The sequence below is a fragment of the Andrographis paniculata genome, unplaced genomic scaffold, assembly GCF_009805555.1.
Source record: "Andrographis paniculata isolate CXL003 unplaced genomic scaffold, ASM980555v1 Contig89END, whole genome shotgun sequence".
Lineage (NCBI taxonomy): Eukaryota > Viridiplantae > Streptophyta > Magnoliopsida > Lamiales > Acanthaceae > Andrographis > Andrographis paniculata.
This window is the reverse complement of record NW_026137627.1, coordinates 567,583-590,224: the sequence shown is the minus strand read 5'-3', so window position 1 is coordinate 590,224 and position 22,642 is coordinate 567,583. Positions and strand designations below refer to the sequence as shown.

Sequence of the window (22,642 nt, the reverse complement as noted above, 5' to 3'; positions counted from 1 at the left end):
CATTTTTGTATTTTATTTATTTCCGTGAAATATTATACTATCAAAACTCTAAAAATCTCATTTACTTTTTTATTTTTTTATATTAATAATTATATAAAAACATAATACAAATTAAAAGAAAATGACAAAAATACTTATTAGTATCTAATAATATTAATGACATTTGTGCAAAAAAATTATACAAGATATTTTTAATGTTAAATAACAATGCAAAAAGTAAATGTGATCTTTAAAGCCGGACGAATGGAGTATTTAATTAAAGTTTGCACAAAATACTCTATTCGTTCGAGGCTGATATTTGATTCTAAATAAACACTTAAATTATACAAATTTTATACAAATAAAAATCTTAAAATATCTTAAATAATTTTTTAAATAAAATAAATAAATAAATAATTAATCAAACATTTATTGTTATAATTTTATTTACTTATTAAAAAAATCAAATCACAATTTGTCTAAAAAAAAAAACTATTATTTATTTACTTACTTTATTAAAAAAATTATTTAAGATATTTTATCTCTTTGTATAAAACTTGCATTCTTAGCTCATATTTTTACAATTAAATATCAGTCTTGGACAAAGATATTTAGTACAAATTTTATATTAATACACGCAATAAATAAAAAACCAAGTATTGTATGAATTTTTATAAAAATAAAATGAGATATTATATAATTTATCCAAATTAATATCTCACTCGCATTCGAGAAGCAAAGCCGAAAAACAAATCACACCTTTCAGATAAAATAGGATCACAATAGTAGAGAGGGAAGCATATATTACAAAGAAAAATCTCACCAGCTATAGCAACCAAGAATCATGCACCAGTGGTTCTTCTTGATCTACACACGTGAAATATATAAAGACACCATAGTCTTTCTGCTACTTCACCTGGACATACAACATCGAATGGCCGTCAGATTTGCAATTATAATGCTGAAAATCAACCTATATAAGAGGCTAAGTAAAATCTGTGTTAGATATACAACTAACTTAAACACAGAAATGCTTACAATGTACATCGAACGTTTCCCTCACAAACTACACAGTTTCATCTCAAACCAAATCCTAAGACAAGCTAGAACTAATCGGGACATACCTTTCATATTTTTCTTTAACTTTAACATGACATAATTTCCGATGTTATGCATTTGGTTTAATGTATTATTCATGTTAAAAGATGCCAAGAGGTAATAGAAACGTGCATTCGAGTGAATGAGGAAAACAAACAGATATGCTGATGCATTAAGAGGGTTAAAGGGACCTACACTCCCTATGCTCGATCTGATCAGCTGGACAACCGCAGCACCTACACCACAAGGAAATCCTTAACAGCGGATTAAAATTCGAAAGAAAGAATCGATGAATACAATGAACTGTTTACGAGCATAATATCAAAAATTGATTTACTTTTGACTCGATTTGTTATCTCCTGGGAAACATCATGTTCTAACTAATATAAGGTAACCTAACAATCAAAGGGCTTAACTATTAACCAAACTTAGGTATCAATTCATATGACAAGTTAGCTAATGCAACGAATGTCGGTTAGATAACTAGAAGTGAGTAGCGCAGCAGCAAACGTTAAGTAGAAGTGAAAGAAAAAAATAAACTATTCAACTAAATATTGTTTGAGGGGAGATACTACACTTACAGCAATCACTTTGTCAAAAACTAAAATACAAATTCATAGTAAACATGCACTGGATATGGAAGCACTAACTTGGTTGGGAGAGAACTTCCATAGAACTGGCCCTCTATCTCACGAAGATATGATGTGAACAAGTGTGACCTGTTTTGAAACAATAACATGAACAAAATTTTGACTCCTCTTTTAACAGAAATATTCGTAGTTCTACAAAATTTGTGGAAAAAGAAAAAAACGATACTATAAAGATAAGTACAACTATGGAAAGAAAATGTACCATGAAGGAATTGCAACTGCTGCAAGAATTGGGGGTAGTTTCCATAATTGGCTGAGATCGTTGCTGAATAACGACTCAAGAAAGTTTACAGCACTCTTTTCCTGGATTTCAAGATGATCAGGGATCAGGTATCAAGGTATATAGTGGGGGAAAAAAATAATAAAGTATCCACGTGGATTTCCAGCTGAAGGTGATTTGAGCATAATTCAGATGACATGATTTTTTTTTGAGGCAAAATCTTATGCATTGGAAAAGAAAACAAGAAAATATAACCCAGTGAAGTAACTCGATGTATAGAAACTAACAACACATAACAAGCCCCATTTCTGTACACTGACAACAAAAAAACAATTCAATGTCCAAATTTATTCCTCGACTTTAATCTAGCATGAACTTCACCTAAATTTACATAATCATCCAAGTTCATATAGCAAGTATACAAAATTCTAACGGAAAAGGAAATCTGAAGACCTCTTAACGGCTGAATGAGTAAAGTGCAAGTAGCAAGAGCTTCATAAAAATTTATCCTCGAGTTATCTAGCACGAACTTCACCTAAATTTACATAATCATGCAAGTTCATATAGCAATTATACAAAATTTTAATGGAAAAGGCAATTTGAAGACCTCTTAAGAGCTGAATGAGTAAAGTGCAAGTTGCAAGAGCTTCGTAAAAATTGTAAAGAAACTGAAAAATATAAATGAATGAAAAACGCCATGTACATTAGATCCACTAACTTATAAGACCATCAGAAATAGATCCTTGTACTCGAGGACTATCAAAAAAGGGAACCCAGTTCACAAACTTCTTAATGTCACTATAAAGTATTTGCAATGATGAAAGATACCTTAGGATTAATGAAACCCTCTTTTAGACCGAAGTTTAGAGCCTTTCCCTGGCGTATGTTCAACATTTCTTTATAGAGTCTCGAGACAGGAATGGACTCATATGAAACTGACATCAGATGTTGAATTAGAGTGCTCCATCTATCTGCAATGCATCCTAATAAGATAATTTCCTGTCACAGATAATTTTTTTCGGAATAAGTTACTATGAAATATTTTGTAGAAGACAATTTACTACACCCGCATAAAAACTATTTCAAAAGAGTGAAAAGCTTTCGCGGAAGATCCTGTTGCTGAAGGAAATCCATTTCACTACCAACCTCAGTAGCATCAGAATTAAAGTATCCAATTATGTTAAAATGTAAACAGTCGACTGACAAAAAGGAAATAATCTACAAGATATGCTCTATCTTCATCTTATCACTTCAAAGAAGAACTAACTACATGCCAGAAAGGCTTATGAGGACGAAAATTAATTCATCGTGTCATGATCCATTTATCCAGACAGCAATAAATTTAGGGGGGTGGGAATAGTCCAATGTTCTGAGGTAAAAGGTTAAACTGGCTTACTATTATTTCACACGAATCATCACACTCAGGCGAAGCTTTTAATTGATTGAAAACTTGAGCCCATTGGTCATCAGGCACAGAAAAAATCAAGCTAGCACTGGAAACAAGCCTCATAGTTCGCCTGTGAAGCATATACAATAGACTTCTGGATCTCCAGTGATTCGAGACAACCAATTCAACTGGCAATTCTTCTACACTAAATGAATGAGAAACCACAATAAAAGAGAATAACACAATGCAATAAATTTTATATGACTCCCACAACTTTGATCAAGAAGAACAAATAAATGGCTTTAAAATAGTCGAAAATGCATGAAAATACTTTAAATATAACAAGATCGAACCATTACATCTGGCATTCTGTCTGCTTCGTCAGTTTCGAACATGAAGCACTCCCAAATTCATCTTGTACACTTAGCCTTAAAGTATTCCAGAGACATTCCAGACCATTATCCACCACCGACGAGCATGCTGCTGCTGCCAGTTGCCTCCGTCTAAGTTTTTGAATAGCCGACACACTAAACTCTCCATTGACCAAATCACAAGGCCTTCCACCATTTAAAATTGAAATCTCAGAGCCCTGATTAACCCTTCTGTCCCCATTTAAATCCAGGTCTTGCGATGCTCTCGTTAACTTGTCTACATAGGCAACAACACAATCATCGTCCCCTAATCCTTGAAGCTCGATCAAGTCCATCTCAACGCAAGACAACATTATAGCTTTTAAATGTGATTCTCTCAAGGGTAAGGTCTGAATTAAATGCTCCAACAGCAAATCCCTAGCCTTAACAAGCGTACCACATGATATATGAAGTAGACCCTGATTCAAACAGGCATACAGAGAATGAATTTACAAACAGAAAGTAATCAAGAAACACAAACTATGCTGAATCAAGTTAACAATCAACCTGAGGAAAACGAGGATTGGATTTCAATTCCAACAAAGCAGCGTCGAGCTCTTTAACAGATTCTTCATAATCAATCGAACTAGTCAGGTCCTTCAATACCTAATTACGCAATCAAAGGCCATAGATCGATCATGGTAACGCGTAACAAGTGTTCTTCTGAAGATTTCGAATTTAATCACGGTGAAATAGAAGTAAACCACTAGTTACCTTCTGGAGAAAAAGCGCCCATTGGAAGGATCTTCTGATGTTGTGTGAATCCCAATGCGCGGGGCGACCAGTGGATTGATAGCCAGAAGCTAAAACCAACATATCAATGAAGTTTGTGATCAATTTGATCAACTCTTGCAGGGATATTCGGGGATAAGACCAGCCCATGTTCTGACTGATTGCTCGAAGGGGAAAACCTTCTGATGATGTTGTGTAAATCCCAATGCGTCGGCCGCCCGCCCGCGCCTCTTGAATGCAGCAGCACTTTCGCGCGCTGTATTCCAATTTCAAACCTCAGTCGGATCGATGTGTTCTAGTCTGTTTTACGTGGCAAGTTGACAGTTTAAAGCGTGTGATTTGTTTGTGGCTTTTTTTCTTTTTTTTTTTTGGACAGAAATTTATTTTTGGTACAATTGTAAACGATAATACTCCCTCTTACAAACCTTAAACAAACAAACCCTTTGATTATGTAGTATTCAGACTGAAATTAATGGAATATTATCATATAGGATCACTCAAAAACTTCACAAACATAAAGTATATTATTTTCTTTTATGATATTAAATTATAATTAATATTATTTAATCAATGTAATACTCAATAAAAATATATTATTTTCTTTTACAAAATATTAATTTAAAATAATTTTCAATATATATTTTATCATCTTATAAAAAAAATTCTTTTATCATTTTTATATTACCAAAGACAATTCTTTATCCCTTACAAAAAATAATAATAATAAAAAACAAAAAGAAAAAAAAAATCTTCAAATTAAAACACCGAGGATTTCCTAATATTTCCACTATTCATCAATTTTTCTCTATTTTTTATATTATAGTAAAAATTAATTTTATATTTAAAACATTACATCATCCAACCATTCAAATTAAAGAATTTTACTATTCAAATCCCAACTCAAAATCTAAATTTTTTCTACTATTCATCCCATTTTTTCCTCCAAAAAAAACATCAAATCAAACACCTATTTTTTATTTTCTATATTATACTAAAAATCAATTTTACATTCAAAATATCACATCTATTTATATCACACCGTACGCACTATTCAAATTCAAAATTTTTACTATTCAAATCCCAACTCAAAATCCAAACCCCGAAACAAACACACCCTAATTATCAAACTTTACCCAATTTCTACTATTAAAAAACAATCCAATGTTTAGCTATCCAACAACTATAAAAAACAAAACAAATGAACACACAACCTAATTCATTCAAAAACACAAAACATTCAAGAAATACCACCATTCCTCACCTATTCATCGTGCCATAATTAGATAATTCAACAAGTCTTGTAAGACCACTACGACAGATGCAAAATTGCAATGGAAGAAACAAGCACAAAAACTATAGTGAAAACAACAACCGATGTCTAGACAATAGCATTAGCAGCACTGGCAATCCTTGGCCACAAATCGGCGCACTCTTTCCCAATGGGTCCAGTGATGGCAGAACCTTCAGATACAAACGCACCGATTATATAAGATGAAAATTAAAAGTTGAATGTATGTTCTTAACAGAAGCAATTTTTGGTACCTTTCATTTCTCCCTTGGGATTTACAATGACCCCAGCATTATCTGTAAAAACAGAAACATGATTAGAAGTTCTTTCTTTCGAGCTAAAGGTGGATCTGTGATCAACTGCACACGAGTAGAAACTAAAATACAAATAGGTTTGTATGATGCATCAAGGAAGATGAAAAGACAATTGCATCCAACTAAGGAAATTTTCCCACAAATGTACAACAAAAATTTCACATGAAAAAATTACCATATCATGGAATGCAAGGGCCTAACGGAAAAGAAATTCAAAAGTACGACTAAACCAATTCTTACATATTGATTGATATACTCTTATAATGGCAAATCATATGTTTAGCTAAGGTCTTCCAATCTTGTTTACTTGTGGTCAAACTTGTTTTTGCACTTTTCGTCAACAATTCCATTAACAAACCAACCCAAAACTCGAAACGACTTTCAAAACATATTAATCACAACCATAGTAAGCTAACCCGATGTCCAAAAAAACATCCTAATCAAATAGGGTAGCCATGGTAATCCTATGAATGACTCAACATTCGAATACAGGTGATAATATTGTACAAGTTCCACCACTTAGTCCGAAAGCTTTCTAGATTTTCACCGAAGATTTATCAGCTTCAATATCATGTTTCATCGCATAGAGAGATAAAGTTAAAAAAAAAAAAAAAAATTCTTCACATTATCATTCAAACCTCAAAATCACCAACCAACAGATAAGCACAAAACAAGCGTATGGCATATGAACAATGTAATTCAGCATACGTGAACGGAACTACCTTCGAAGTACATGTAGACTCCATCCTTTCTGCGCCACGGCTTTCTCTGGCGGACAATGACCGCGGGCAAGACCTTCTTACGTAGATCGGGCTTACCCTTCTTCACAGTAGCCATCACCATATCACCAACGCAAGCGGAAGGAAGCCTGTTCAGCCTGCCCTTGATCCCCTTCACCGAGATGATGTAGAGATTCTTTGCGCCAGTATTGTCGGCGCAGTTCACCGTCGCCGCCACCGGAAGACCCAGCGACATCCGGAACTTGTTCCCCGCCGACCCTCCGCGCCCTAGTAACAAACAAACTCATGAATCGAAAATTACAACAAGAAAATTCTACTAACAACTGCTTGTAATCGGATACAACGCCAAATTTAGATCGGAATTACCTCGCTTCGACATCTTTGCCGGACGATCTCCCTCTACCCACAGTGGATGATATGCCGGGAGGCGCTAGGGTTTTGGTTTATACGTGTAGTTGTGTCAAGGGCCTTCGTAATTAATGGGCTTTTTATCGTGGACTCAAGAAAGTGGGCCCAATACAGAATTATAGCATTTTTTACAAATTTTAATTCTTATAAAATTTTAAAATAAAATTATGCTCTTGGTTTTTTTTTTTTTTCAATGGATGTATTTTTAGTATTAGGAAGGAGAAGTTACGAAACTAATATAAAAAATAATATTTTATATTAATTTATTAAATTTTTGTGATTGGATAAAAATATATATTATATATTATATGAAAATAATACTTTTTTTTTTAATCAAACGAAACCGAGTGTTTAAAATTTTGTAGTAATTTAAAAAATAATAATATTATATTAGTTAGTAAAATTGCCGAAGAGTTTGACATTTTTTATCATGTGTAAAATAATTGTACGTTTAATTGTATATTTGTAATTTAAGAAAAAATTAAAGCGTATTTTTATGTTAGTATATAATTATGTTTAAAATAAATAAATAAATAAAAAAGATAATTTGAAGTAAAATAGATGAAAAATAGAAATGTATTTTGAATTACGTTTTCATAAGTTCTCTATTTTGGCTTAAAAAATTGAGCTATGGAATAGTTATTTTTTTATAAGACTTTGAATGAAAAGCCTGGATAAATATGAAAGTTCATAAACAAGCCATTGCCTGTGTGTATAATACTTTTTTGGAAAAAAATTATTTTTGGTCACAATATAATTAAAATTCATTAATTGTGATCCCAATATAAAATTTTTATCAATTTTGGTTTGAATATAATCAAAATTCATCATTTTTTGTCCAAAATACTGTGAAAAGAAATCAAACTTTATATTTATATTTAAAGAAATTGCATAATCTTGTAAGTCTACGTCAGCATTTTCCGTCGGTTTGTTGACGGCGGAAAAAAAAAATAAGGTTTGATTCTATTGAGACAAAAAAATGATAAATTTTGGCTATACTATGACCAAAATTGATAAAATTTTTATATTGGGATAAAAAATAATAAATTTTGATTATATTGAGACAAAAATAATAAATTTTGATTAGATTGAGACCAAAATTGATAAAATTTTTATATTGAGACCAAAATTGCTTATATTGGAACCAACCAATCATTTTTTCCCTACTATTTTTTTGGCCTATTAATAAATGCATTGTTTTGCTGCTTCCAAAATTTTTTGAGGGAGTGTCGTACGACGAGAGATACAGAGAAATTGGCGCGCACATAATTTGAAGGAAAGAATCTCCTAAAAAACATGACATGCATTAATTTTCTTATTTAAAATATTATAATAAAATTATATGAAATGTATTTAACTAGTTATTTCTTTATTTTAAATTTGAATAATAAAATAATTTTAAATAATTGCCAGAGTATACAAAGCCATGTGTGACTTTGATTCATGCATCAATCACAAATTAATTCAGATACCAGCCCAAATTCTAATACACTATTTCCAATCCCAAAACATCGAATAAAAAAAAAAAATCATTCAAAACATTTCACTCAACTCCATATTTTTTCAATCTTTTTTTTTCTATTTTTAAATTACCAAAAGTCCAAAACAATTCCAACATTTTCAGTCATTTTCTGTCCAAAAATGAAAAGAGTAACTACAACGAAATAGAATACATTACATATAAGAGGTTCCCTAAACCAAAGTTTTAGCAAAATAGTGAAAGAAATGCAATAGGGAGTCTTTGATTAGTTCATTTTCAGCCTTCAATTACCAAATATAAGAAAAAAAAGAAAAAGGGGTTAGGGGGTTGTCTTTCAAACCTTCAATACTTTGAAATACTGACCACAGCGGCCGTAAGTCGAGAAAAATCGAAGCTTTCGATCAATATCGTCTACTACTGCTTCTAGTTGCAGGTCCTGCAATAAGATTCAAACGTTCGATTAGCAACATCATCTCAGTGTAAAATGCAGTAGCCAGTTAATGTTATGTATACGTACGAGTGCGCTTTATGTTGCGACAGAACTTGCTCCCACATTGACATCGGAAGGCCTTTATGGGGTGATCATGGTCGTCAAAATCTATTCCGTAATCCTGCAGGAAATGGAGCTGCTGAGAAAAGATAATATACAACCCGAAAAAATTATTTTTGGGGAATTTTGGAGGTTTCTACTATTCCTATAAAATTTCCCTCGGAAAATAGCAAATCAAACACATTATTATTTTTATATTATGTTAAAAACTAATTTTACATTAAAAAATCGCATCAATTCATGTTTATATCACGTCAAACATTGACAATCCAAATTCAAAATTCAAATTCCCCCACATATGTGTACATATATACAGCCACAATTGTATAACTGTAATTAGTCAAAAGCCGTGAAGCACAATAAGGATGTATTTGTTTTGTGAAAATTCTAAAACACATTTCCCCAAAAAAATTAATAACCCACACTTGTGTGTTTGCTTGAAGGATTTTGGAAAACTTTTACTATTTATACAAAATCCACCCACCCCCCCTAAAAAAAACATCAAATCAAACACTTATTTTTCATTTTTTATATTATATTAAAAATCAATTTTACATTCAAAACATCATATCAATATTTATTTATATCACATCGTACAACTATTTAAATTCAAAATTTGTACTATTCAAATCCCAATCCAAAATCCAAATCTCCAAACAAACACCCTTATTATTTTTTTATTACCTACCAAATTCTCTATACCTCACGTTAAAATATCACTTCAACCTAATTCACAAAACAAACACACCATAAATGTTTGCTAGTTGTACTTGGCAATGACACGTGTTGTTCTCAAAAGTTTAAATATATAAACTAACAAATAGATTTGCAAAAATGTACAAGCAAAACGTTTACTTACCCAAGTTAGTTCTTCCATGGCACGAATTTTTCTTGTAGTGAAGAAAGCAAGCTGAGAGATGAAGCCATTAGGACCTTATGGTGAGTTTGTATGTACAATGCAATTTTATTTTTGTACTGTACAATGAAATTACTTCCGCCTGACATTATTTCCATACTTTATACTTACCAAAACATTGTTTCCAAAACACATCAAACACCGTTAGAGATTGAAACAATGAGAAAATAAGTTGAAAAGTCGTACATGATAGTAGTGGTGGTCCGGAGTCTCCACTTCCACAGGTATCTCTACTAAGTTTGAGTCATAACATCTGCGGTTGAACATAATATATATATATATATAGTTAGTCTAGAAAATCATAAACTTAAACCAAAATAAGAGTGTTTTTACTTAGTGTTTTATTCCTACACAGCTTACACATTTTCCAAAAGTATTACCCGAAAAAATATACAATATATGCACTCAACAATGAAAGTAAACAAAAACACACAAAACATCATTCTATTATAATACTTACCTCGCTACAAAAATATTTAAAACTATAAACACTAAACAACCACAAAAGACAGCAGCCAGAATCTCAAATTATAATAATTTGGATAAATTTTCAAGGAAAAAGCAGAACCAGAACTTATTGATGGGATTTAGGGTATCTACAAATCTAAAAAGCAATCTAGTCACATTTACCTCACCTGATTACTTCAGTTGAACTGGCCAAATTAATAATTATAAAACAAAAACCGAAAAAGTAACACCCGAAATGCTCAATTTAAACATATTACCTATGATTGATAAACCTTGCCACGTTTCCATAATATGTAGCATCCAAACAAAGAGCTTCTTCATCCTTCAGCACAGCTTCTGCACACCAATCAGCATCAAGAAGCACAGGATATGAATGTTTCTCCCGTCGGGATCTCTTCTGAACACGATCAAATAGCTCTGCATTCGTCAATACTTCTCCAACATATTCACAAACAAATGTGCCTTTTGGCAGGTCTTCAAGGGTGCGCAGACCCCAACCTTTTCCTCCAGGAGTCATAAACACCTGAGATACACAACAAATTAGAGATTACGGCTCTGTTTACATAAATACTTTTGACATTATTTGTCAACAATAATCTCATCAAATACATTTTCATTCACAAAACATCACAGCAAATACCAAACCTTTTACTATTATCAAAATTTTCGAACTTTCCCAAAACTTAATCCAAATGGAGCCAATGTGTAAAGAATTAATTGAGTGGGATTGAGAATAATCCGGTGTAGAAATAAACAATGAAGTACTAATACCTGTAACTTATGGGTTATTCCTCTCTGTACCACCCGATTGCCACACTCCATAGTACAGCCACATTTCCACCAACATTCTTTTATGAACTTCCTCACTAGATGACCTTTGCATGGTTCAATGGCATCTACACATTTGGATCTTTCCAGAGGGCATACTTTACAGTAATACTGACAATGTTTCTTAGAATCTCGATTCATGGAAATACACTCCTTAAGAAATTCCTCTTTAACAAGTCCATCACTGGTATATGCAAACTCACCTCCAGTTTCGTTAGCACATGCACAAGGTGTGGGAGATGATAAACAATCCACAGAACAAGTAGGACAGCAGTTCTTATCCCCAATTCGTGCCAGGAAAAAATTTACGTAAGCATTTTGGAATGGTGTATTTTGGGGTATATAAAAAAAGGATGGAGGAGATTCATCATTCACTTCATTCACCATTGTAATCACAACCTTTTCTTGTCCCTTGGCAATGTCATGTACTCCAGAATCTGGTAGAGACTGCTGAGCAACCCCCATGCATTCATCATCAAAGTTTTCTTGGTTTTCACCATTTTTCGCCATTTCACCTCCAGCAACTGTATTGGCCTCCTGCTCCTCATCATCCATGTTGTTGCAAGGAGCCGGGGACTGGCAACCAACCTCCAGGCTCAGGCCATCAGTTGCTTGAGCACAACTTTCTTTGTCTTCTCTATCAATCATAATTTCATCTCCAGGATTCGTTATTGGTTGTGCCTCATCAATCATCCCAGAATAAGGAAGCAGAGATATTTGATATTCAGTTAACTTGGCACTAGACTGAGAATCAGCAAGATTATTCCAAGATCTCATGCACATACTACCCGTAACTTCACCATCTGGTGCAGAACATTTACTGGCTGGATCAGTGGTTGGAGCGATATCCATAATCTTTGGTGACTGGCTCTTGGAATTGGTTCCCAACTCCACAAAGCATTCACATACTTCTTTCATGACATTCATCAATGAAATGTTGGGGTCCAGAGATTTGCTTGATCTGAAACACTTATCCTCAACATGCTTCACCACAGACTCAAGACTGGGTATATGGAAGTTGGATCCTGTGGCATCCAAGTTAGCTTTCAAATACATTCTAGCCTCTCCTTTTGAAGAGGAAGCGATCTCAATGGTAGAAGAGTGTTCAGCTGGGATCTCCGGTAGCTCAGTATTGTTTTTAGACTGATTCGGTGCAGTGGTGCCATCAGCTATTTCTTTTTCATGAAATGATTGAACTGCAGAAGGTTCAGGAGTATAATTTTCTCTAAGCATCTCATGCCCAATCAATGAATCTCCTCTTGATACATCTGCAAAATTGAGATGAGATTATAAGAATGAATCGAATTATGCAGCGACAAAATATAGATAATAATGTAATTGATGACCCGAAAAGGAAATCAATGGGTGAAGAGGACATTTAATGCCTTCAAATGCGGCAAATGCTATTGAATGTCTCAGTAAACTCCAGCATAAGACACCTCAATGATATGTATGAGGTAATTAAAATTAAACTGATCCAACAGCTGTTTACTAAATAACACACGAAGCAGACAACATGCAATTAACATACTATAATATGTTACTTTATTAAAAGCTAACTCCAACTTCCAGTTCATGCCTACATTTGCAAATTTGAGATGAGATTATAAGAATGAACCGTGCATAAAAAACTATGCAGCGACAAAATATAGATAAGACTAATTGATGAAACGAAAAGGAGATACAATCGGTCAACAGGAAATTTAATGCCTTCAAATGTAGCAAATACTATTGAACGTCTCAGGTAAGTACCAGTATAAGATCTATAAACTGATCTAACAGCTGTTCACTAAATAAAACCCACAGCAGAAATTAAGCAATTAAACATACTATAATAAATATACTTTTCTGAAAACTTTCAGTTCATGCATGCATCTGCAATTTGAAATGCGATTATAAGAAAGAATTATTCACAAAATTATGCAGCAACAAAATATAGATAATACTGTAATTTATGACATGAAAAGGAGATCAACTGTGACAAATACTATTGAATGTCTCAAGGTAAGATCCAACATAAGTTGCAAAAATGGAAAGAACTAGGGATTAAAAAATAAACTGATACAACAGCTGTTTGCTAAATAAAATACAAAGAAAAAAATATGCAATTAACATAATAAATATACTTTATTAAAAACTAACTCCAACTTTCAGTTCATGGAGATGAGATTAAATAACAATTCAAAGCAAGATTCAGGGACAGGCGCTGACCAATTAGAAACCTCAGTCATTGACTTCAAACATAAGATCAAGAGGAACTTATGCAATGAAAGAGCAATGTTAAAAGATACATGTATTGTCTCTTAAACTACAGGAAAAAAGTTTGAATGCAAAGTTATAGCAAGTTCTTGAGATTTCAATTGGGATAATCAATGCCATTTCAATGAATTAGAGAATAGATTGCAGCCACTCAGCCACTGCATAGCCACCAAAGGGCATACCTGTAAAACTAACCACAAGAGCCACCAGACATGCCATGTCACAGTGATTGGCTCATCTTTTGGCTTAATCAAAGCATGATTTGAGGGTTTCTTACCATGGTGTGGAAGGATGTCGGGTTCAATCTTTGGCTCTTTAAGACATAAAGAATGGCTAGAACCATCAGGAACTGGCCTCTTCTCCTTGGGTGCAGGTTGAGGGGAGGTAGCTCCATGTCTTCTGTCTCTAAGCTTCATTGGATGAGAAGGCGATCTGGGTTCAGTTTCTAGCCGCGTTTTTTGCTGATTCCTGCTTATGCTACTGGGCTGGGGGCGGCCATCTCTCTCATTAATACTTGAGGGTTCAGCAGAAGCAAGCTGCTTGCCTTTATCCCTACTCAGTGATGGAGGGGTGACAGATTGAGAGTTAATAGTTGTGTTTTCCTCCCTAGTGTGAGGCCGCTTCCCTGTACTCGCTGACCCATTTGTAGGCATTATAGCTATTTCTTCAGGTTCTTCTTTAGGGCGGACAAGAGGAGTTTTGACTGTGCCATTACCAGACATGTGCGAGGATGAAGGTTGACCATCTCGGTGTCTATGACGCAACCTTTTTAATGGCCGCTCTTCAGACTCTTCAGCAGCATGATCCTCTTCATTCACAAAGTTTTCTATCTATTAAGAAGAGTAAAGCCAGAGTGAGCATCAGGATAACAACGGAAACTAGGAACAAACAAAGATACAGATAAAAAAAAATCAATAGCTCAAAAGTCACTGGAATATATAAAGCATTATTGATGCATTGAATCACCTACTTGTGTTTTTGAAATCTTTTTTGACTGCTCTGCAGCCTGTCGGCACAAAATGCATCATGATATTAGAAAATAAACCACATTCCGGCATACAGGGCACAATTAGGAAAAAAAAAAAAAAAAAAACAGAAAAAAAAAGAGAGATTCGAACAGGTCAATTAGCCCTAACAGACTTATAGAAATAGATATAATTATGAAATAGATAGCATACTTCGCTTTCTGCAATCTTCTTTGCCTGCTCTTGTGCCTGAAAGATAGTACGTATGCTTCAATAAGTCTAATAAAATTATACTACCTCGTCCAGTAAAACTATGTACGTTTGGTTGGGCAGAGACTAAGAAATAATATTTTAATGTTAAAGTGGAGTAGGTAAAAAGTAAAATGATGGTATTATAGAAAATTTATGAGAAAATTATAAGAAAAAAATAATTTGGCTAGTAGAAAAAATAGTGGCAAATTGATTATTATTTATTAAAATAACGGGTGGATAAAATTGTTTACTATGAAGTGGATTGTGCATAAGTTTAGCAGACGGTCAAATAAGAAATAGGGACATAATTTAGCGGAGGGGGGAAGTAAATAATAAGGTCAGGCTACTAATGATGAAAAAAGAACTAATATATGAAAAAATGAATCTAGAGCAATGAAGAGCTACAAAGTATATGGATTAAGGATTCGGAACACTGGTTAACAGCACTTACTTCTGATTCCTCCTTCTCAAATATCGCATCAGCAAGGGCTCTATAGTTTTCCTCTTCAATCAGGGCCCAATTTTTATCATACAATTTCAGTAGAGTTTTCAAAACAGGTTTCACCTTGTTTTCAGAGATCCCAATAGCCTTCATAGCACGAAAGGCATTTGCAACTTTTGCTTTTGTTTCCTTGCTCATTTCAACCAGTTTTATGTTACAGACAAAATAATGACAGTGATAAATATAGCTGAAGTTGGCAAAGGAAAATGTAGTTGATTGATCAGGTACAGTCACAGCAGCAAGATATCCCAGATGATCAAATAATCATCACTGATCTGAGCAAGATGTTAAGCCTATCTTGCACATCACCACTGCAGGTCATCAAAAAAGAGCAACTTGACGTTAAACTGAAACAGGACAATAATATTGACATTATTAGAAAATGTACAGGATAGTAAAAAATTAAAAATAAATAAGTAAACATGTAAAAACTCTGCAAACCATCAAACAGAGAATCAAACTAGCAAAAATTTATTATAATCAAATCAATAACTCAAAAACATATCCACCCATTGTGCTAATTTTCCAACATCTAAACACTTCATACATCTTTTCCACTAAAATATAAATTTCAATTATGTACATCAAAAATATGTTTGAGATTTCAGTTTCTAGCTTCTCAAAATGCAATTGAGTACACATTCAAGAGTATCCACATAACATAGAACAGTTCACGAAATCAATTCACAATTCACAAACTGTTCAAAGTTTTATGATTTATTCTAAGAGTCCACAAAGCAATAGAGTGGATCTTTTTCTTTTCTTGTATTGTAAAATGAAATAAAATACATTTATGAAGTCAATATATATATATATATATCTATATAGTGTTTTCTTATTTGTGTTTCAAGTTATTTTGGGTGTTTTGGGGTTATTTTTTTGGGTAAAATAGATGAAATATAGGCGCAAAAATAAGTTGTTGTAGCTTGCATTGTATGAAAAGATTATTGAAAACACAAACAACAAACAATTTCTCACTATTTTCCCTATTAAAACAGCCCCCAAAACCCCGAGCAACTACAACATTTCAAAGATATCTTTGTGTCAACAGCATGTATGCATATATTAGGGTTTGGAGGGGTGTGTGTACCAAACAAAGTAGTCCAAAATCAATAGCTTCACACTTCATTCACTTGAGTTTTCAGCACCATTTCAGAATCATGCAAATTAAAATATTTTTTTTCCCCACCAAAAAAGCATCATTTTTGGCACCTAAAATTAACACAAAAACATAACACCTAACCTATTTTTCGATCCAATAATTCAAATTTAGGACTTCACAAAACACAGACACAAGTAAACACATCCTCAGCTTTTCTACAAACAAATGAAAAAAAAAAAAAATCATGCTCATGCACTCTTGCAATTATATATACATTTATACCCTAAAACCAATGAAAATCCACATGCATTGTCACATCAAGGACTCGCTGTACACACGCGCGCTCCCGCAGTCACAAATGATTATTTGGAATCTGAAATGTAAAAACCCTTGCATTATTGAAAATCTAAAACCCAATAAAAAAAACCAAAATTATTTCCTAAGAAAGCGCGACGACGAATCTATGACTTCAATTTTCCCAGAAAAATAAAAACTAGATCGACTTGACAACAATAAACCCTAAGAAACCCTAGGAAAAAAAGAAACGATCAAATGTGAAAACAGGAGGAACAAAACAGCCGAATATACGTTGAAAAAAAAAACAAGAAAAGGAAAAAATCTCAAGAATCACGCCTGCACAGCGACAAAGTAATTTCCCACCAGAAACACTAAAATAAACTCATCCGCAATTCCCATACATTTCAAAAAAAAGCAATTGCGAAGTAGAATTGACAAATCGAACGCATTTACGGAAAGCGGTGCGCAAAATCCTCACCCGCATTGAAGAAACGCTTTCCTCTGCACACTTTCGGTAGAGCAATCAAGCGGCGAAACCTCTGCAGCAGAAGAACAGAAAGGACGGGAGGAGGTCACGGATGGAGTGGGGGGGGGGGGGGTTGGGGGGGTTGGGTTCTTTCTGGGTTTGGGTTCAGTTTCGAGACATATACATACATATATATATATATACACACATATACATATCATTGGGCGGAAACGAATGCAACTCCCACGTGTGGGTGAAGCGTGCCGCTTTTGATTCTTGAAATTTTTATTTTATTTTATTTTTTTTTTTATTGAGCAAAATAATATTATAGCCGTTAAAAATAAGGAGAGAGTAAGAAATAATATATTATAAATATTAATTATTTTTATATTATTTATCCAAAATAAATACTTTATAATTAAAAATTATTTTATACAAAATATTTATATTTAAAAATTCTATTAAATACTTTTTTACTATATTTAATCTATTTAGACTTAGCATGAAAATAAAAAATAATAATAAATATTTTATTAAATAAAATTTAAAAAATATACATTGAAAATGGTGTCTTAAACAATACTTTTTTCGCCATCTACTAACAAAATATATATTTATTTTTGAGACAAAATTTAAAAATTAATAGTATTTTAATTGTAATGAATAATTAAAAGTAGTGTAAAATTATTTTTTTTACTCTTAATGTAAAAGTAAATAATATTATGGTAGAATATGAGTATTTGTGAAAAAAAATAAATAAATAAATATTTAATGAATAATTACTTAATTAGACAATGCTAAATATATATATATATATTATGAGTTGACAGAAAGATAAAACACTTTACATTCTTTATATACACTTTCTTTATTTTTTATTTTTAGTTGTTATTTTTTTCAATTTCTATACAATGGGACTTATCATCTATGTCCAAAATATATAAATTTTAGGGTTTGCTTGTTTTATGTTTTGACTTAAATAATAATAATAATTATTATTATTATTATTATTATTATTATTATTATGTGAACTTTATAGATATGTATAAATAATATAAATATAATAAAAAATACATATATATTAACTTTTTGGAAATACATATTAAGTAATTTTTTTTAAAAAAAAAACACACCTCAATTACTTTGAATAAAAAAATACTATATAATTAATTATTACCTAAGAAATTTTAAATTTTAAGTTTTTAAATTTTAAGAAACATATATTTTTTATAATTTATCACAATGATCCAATATTTTAAATATCACCAATTTCGAATCTGAATAATTTGAATATTTCAGAAAAAGAAAAAACCAAAAATAATATTATCACAATTTATATAAATTAATATTTAGAAGATAAAATACAACACTATTATATTGTATTGTTTATATATTATTAGAACAAAATATATATATAGATAAATTATAAAGTTTATTCATCTAACAAATTTTTTATTTTTGATAAATAAAATAAAAAAATATGATACACATATTCATATAATATAAATAATATATATTTTATTATTTTAAATAAAACAATAAACAAGAATAATTTGAATATTAAATTGACATGATGTAAACAAAAGAAAATCATAAAATTAAGGTGCGCCTTGGTTGGGGATTGGATTAGATTTTCACTGTTCATCCCATTTTTTCCCCTAAAACACGTCAAATCAAACACCTATTTTTTATTTTTTATATTATACTAAAAATCAATTTTACATTCAAAACATCACATCAATACCTATTTATATTATATCATATAACTATTCAAATTCAAAATTTTTACTATTCAAATCTCAACTCAATTTCCAAACCCCAAACAAACACACCCTAATGATTGTAATAAATAATCTAATAATATTTTTGGATATATATATTTACTAAATAACAAAGAATTGTTCATCTAACATTCTTCCCACTAACACAATTTTCATAAATATTTCAAATATATATCATATTTACTTGCAAAAAATTAATATTTCAATAAAAAATATTAATTATATTACTCACATGCAAAATATATACCCATTATTAGTGGAACTTTACCTAATATAAAAGATTTTCAAAAACTCTAAAGAAATACAATGTAATGTTACTATGGCCTTAATAAAATTCATTATTTTTTTGGCGTAACTAAAGGGTTTATTTGACTTGAATGGGATGTTTTGTTAACAATAGTAAAAAAATAGAATAAAATATTTTCTCAATATTATCTATTATTACAATAATATCATCAAAATATAATCTAATTATATTACAAAATATATCTATTATAATATATATATACTCCCTCCGTCCATAAGTAAGTATACATTTGTTTTTCTCACGTAAGAAATATTAGTATTATATTGAAATATAATAAGAATAAAATAGAAATGACTAAAATAATCTTATTAGTATGTATTATATAAACGTAACGACATTTATATAATATATTGTAAGTTGTAAGAGTATTTGTAATGTTAGGTAGACAGTATAATTACTAAAAAAGAAAATGGATACTTTGTTATGGGACGGACTAAAATGGAAAAATGGATACTTTGTTATGGGACAGATGAAGCAATACATTTGAAATATTAATATTTCGAAAGTTAAGTGTACACGGGATTTAAAGAATATTGATATTATATTGGTAGTCGGTAAAAAATATAGATAAAAGATTTTTTTGTCCTTGTGTGTATTAGTGTAAAAAACAGTGGCAATTATGTAATAAAAATGAAAAAGTATGGGTAGTTTTACGGTGATATTGTTATTTATGAAAATAAGACTATTGTTTTTAGACGAACAAAAATGATAAATAAAATTATTATATTAGTACGGAGGGATTATTAGTTATTTACACTATCCATACATGATTAAATTTTCAATTTATCCAAATACAATTGATGATAAATGACAATAATTAATACTCCCTCCGTCCCAAACAAAGTGTAACATTTTCTTTTTGCACGAGTTTTTAGGTAGATAGTATTAAGTAGGATAATATAGAAATTAAGTGATGTGATGAAGAGAGAAATATATATTTTATTTTTTTATTTGGATGATGTGAGCGATAAAGTGTGGGGTAGAGATTAAATATAATTAATTATTTCATATTTTGGAAATGTTGCAGGGTGTTTGAGACATACTAAAAAGAAAATGTCGGAGGGTGATTGAGACATACCCAAAAAAATGTTGCAGGGTGTTTGGGACGGAGGGAGTACATTGTAAAGTTTGATTTTGATTTCAAATTTTTCATTTTATTGTAATTATTACTCCATCCGTCCCAAATACCATGTCCACGTTGCCATTTCTATCCGTCCCACATACCATGTCACTTTCCTTTTTTGGAAAATGATTACGCACTTTAATCTCATTTTAAAAATTTTAATTTTATCTTTTTTAATTTTAATTAAACCAATTAGTTATCTTAATCTTAATATATAATTATTTATATTATAGTATAATTAGTTTTACTAATACATTCTTAATTATCTACTGATTACACCCTTCATAAAATACCGTGTCTACAGTGTAGCAGATACGGTATCTGGGACGGAGAGTGTACTTTTTTCGTCAAGGCTATGGTGCCCACGTTAATCTTATGAATTTTGTTTTTTTGAGCCGTTGAATAGATAAATTTTATTATACTTACAATTTTATAAAAATATATTGTTACTATAATAATAATAAAAATAAAAATAAAAACCAAAAATTCTCATATATAATCACAATCATGATTGTTACTATAATTATTATTATTGTTTTCTTATTTAAGATTCTTGATTATTGTTATTTACTTACTTATTTTTTCTCTTATTTCAGTTCTTAATTATTGTTGTATCCTTATTTACTATTGTTTTTTTTTTTAATGGAAATAATAATTAAGACTCTTTGGATGGGTTACTAAAAATTATTTTTGTTTTTTTTTAGAATAAAAAATAAATAGTTAATGCATTGACTTTTGAACAAAAGCAAAAATAATTAGTTTTTTTTAAAAAAATAAAAATAAATTTAAAATCTAATTTACAAATTTACCCATAATAATAATAATAATAAGTAACATAATATGAAAATAATTCATTTATATATTATATTAAATTTCAATTTAAATATATATAATTTATATATTATAGTTAAACTAAAATTACATAGTAATGTTTTTAAATATAAATAGCTGTAAATTGTAGACTATAATTCATGTAAAATTAAATTAAATTTTATATTATATTTATATACTACAATTAAACTAAAACTAAAATTAAAAATATAATTGATATATAGAATTTAAAAAAATACATTTTTAATTAAGTTAGATAATTAAAATTTCAAATAAACTATAAAAACTTAGTAGAAAATAATATTTACATTGTCATGTCCTAAAGTGTAATCTTAATAATTTGAATTTTATTGTATTTTTTTTTTTTTTTTTACAAACTGTTTTATAAAAGGCTTTTTGCTTTTATTTATTTTTTAAACAAATCCAAATGGACTATAAGGGTTAGCTCACATAAAGCTTTTAGATAAATTGATTTTTTGTGTATAGTACGAGAAATTGTCAAAAATATAAGATGTATTGTTTTAAATTGAATATTTGATTTTTTGTAATAAATATTTTAAATTTTTTGAGTTTTGTATGGTTTATTAATATTGTTTTTTGAGAATTCCAATTAAGAAATAGTGCTTGGAGAAAGAGTGAAGGAAACTTGCTTCTTTTTTATTGAATAAATGAGGCTATAAATAAGATGTTTAATATTCAATTGTTTTAAGTCTTTGTGGATGTTTTTTATTTTGAAATGATATATATATATATTTATTTATTTGTTTAGGGTGAATTTGATTTTATTGGATAAATTTTGATGTCACTAACGACGAGTTGATTGAATGTCAAATACAAAAGAGATATATCAATTTTAATAGAAATTTATCTGTTAAGAATTCATGCCACCGCTGTTGACTTGAAAAAAATCACAACTTTTTTATAGATTCAATTCATTTGAAATTTTACAAGTAAATCGGATTTTAAATTATCTATCAATTTGCGCAAATAAGATGTCAAGTGAAGCTAAGACAAATGAGTTATGACCTGGACAATGTCTTGTTGTCCAATCTCCATGGCGGTCTAATATTTTTTTTGAAAACATGTTTAGCATCTTTTGACAAAATAAAATCTCCTGCAATTCTTTTTATCCCTTGTCTTCGAGTTCTGGCAACGCGATTTTAAGGTAATTTCTTTGATTGGTTTGGTTTTAGACTCCAACGTCGCTTGTCGAATATTTGAAGGTTGATTTTGTGAAATTAAATTAAATTGTATTCCCCCCTCCAAAATTTTTCTCTCAATTAGGGTTT

The 22,642-nt window shown here is 30.7% G+C and overlaps 3 protein-coding genes across 6 annotated transcripts; all 3 read right to left on the bottom strand.

Moving 5' to 3' along the window:
- Positions 1–659: 659 nt before the first annotated feature.
- Positions 660–4,965, bottom strand: LOC127242900 (uncharacterized). The gene is made up of 9 exons (XM_051262623.1): positions 4,459–4,965; positions 4,252–4,350; positions 3,694–4,163; positions 3,344–3,539; positions 2,776–2,946; positions 1,930–2,030; positions 1,728–1,796; positions 1,273–1,313; positions 660–895 (listed from the first exon to the last, which is right to left on the bottom strand). The coding sequence occupies exons 1-9, from the start codon at positions 4,624–4,626 to the stop codon at positions 822–824; spliced, it is 1,389 nt and encodes a 462-aa protein (XP_051118580.1). The 5' UTR covers positions 4,627–4,965; the 3' UTR covers positions 660–821.
- A 710-nt stretch (positions 4,966–5,675) lies between these two features.
- On the bottom strand, positions 5,676–7,311 carry LOC127243102 (60S ribosomal protein L23-like). Its single transcript, XM_051262968.1, has 4 exons — positions 7,185–7,311; positions 6,801–7,085; positions 6,019–6,060; positions 5,676–5,937 (listed from the first exon to the last, which is right to left on the bottom strand). Exons 1-4 carry the CDS (start codon positions 7,195–7,197, stop codon positions 5,855–5,857), a joined length of 423 nt encoding a protein of 140 aa, XP_051118925.1. The 5' UTR covers positions 7,198–7,311; the 3' UTR covers positions 5,676–5,854.
- Positions 7,312–8,834: 1,523 nt separating this feature from the next.
- Positions 8,835–17,435, bottom strand: LOC127243025 (probable inactive histone-lysine N-methyltransferase SUVR1). 4 transcript variants are annotated; one of them, XM_051262861.1, is made up of 12 exons: positions 17,324–17,435; positions 16,831–16,921; positions 15,396–15,757; positions 14,906–14,941; positions 14,698–14,733; positions 14,005–14,557; positions 11,412–12,736; positions 10,898–11,163; positions 10,359–10,425; positions 10,116–10,166; positions 9,224–9,317; positions 8,835–9,142 (listed from the first exon to the last, which is right to left on the bottom strand). In XM_051262861.1, the coding sequence occupies exons 3-12, from the start codon at positions 15,582–15,584 to the stop codon at positions 9,108–9,110; spliced, it is 2,652 nt and encodes an 883-aa protein (XP_051118818.1). In that variant the 5' UTR covers positions 15,585–15,757; positions 16,831–16,921; positions 17,324–17,435; the 3' UTR covers positions 8,835–9,107. The 4 variants fall into 4 exon arrangements, with proteins under 4 accessions (XP_051118818.1, XP_051118815.1, XP_051118816.1 ...); XM_051262858.1 differs by lacking the exon at positions 16,831–16,921; XM_051262859.1 differs by lacking the exon at positions 16,831–16,921 and having other exon boundaries at positions 15,396–15,793; positions 17,324–17,429.
- Between the last annotated feature and the right edge of the window lie 5,207 nt (positions 17,436–22,642).

Coding starts and splice junctions, on each gene's coding strand:
- LOC127242900 (XM_051262623.1), bottom strand. CDS start 4,626: ATGGGCTGGTCTTATCCCCGAATATCCCTGCAAGAGTTGATCAAATTG. Junction 4,351..4,458: donor GGGCGCTTTTTCTCCAGAAG/GTAACTAGTGGT, acceptor TTGCGTAATTAG/GTATTGAAGGACCTGACTAG. Junction 1,314..1,727: donor GGAAGTTCTCTCCCAACCAA/GTTAGTGCTTCC, acceptor CTTGTGGTGTAG/GTGCTGCGGTTGTCCAGCTG.
- LOC127243102 (XM_051262968.1), bottom strand. Junction 6,061..6,800: donor AGTCTACATGTACTTCGAAG/GTAGTTCCGTTC, acceptor CTGTTTTTACAG/ATAATGCTGGGGTCATTGTA. Junction 5,938..6,018: donor TCCCAAGGGAGAAATGAAAG/GTACCAAAAATT, acceptor TTGTATCTGAAG/GTTCTGCCATCACTGGACCC.
- LOC127243025 (XM_051262861.1), bottom strand. CDS start 15,584: ATGAGCAAGGAAACAAAAGCAAAAGTTGCAAATGCCTTTCGTGCTATG. Junction 11,164..11,411: donor GAATAACCCATAAGTTACAG/GTATTAGTACTT, acceptor TGTGTATCTCAG/GTGTTTATGACTCCTGGAGG. Junction 9,143..9,223: donor TCGCAACATAAAGCGCACTC/GTACGTATACAT, acceptor ATCTTATTGCAG/GACCTGCAACTAGAAGCAGT.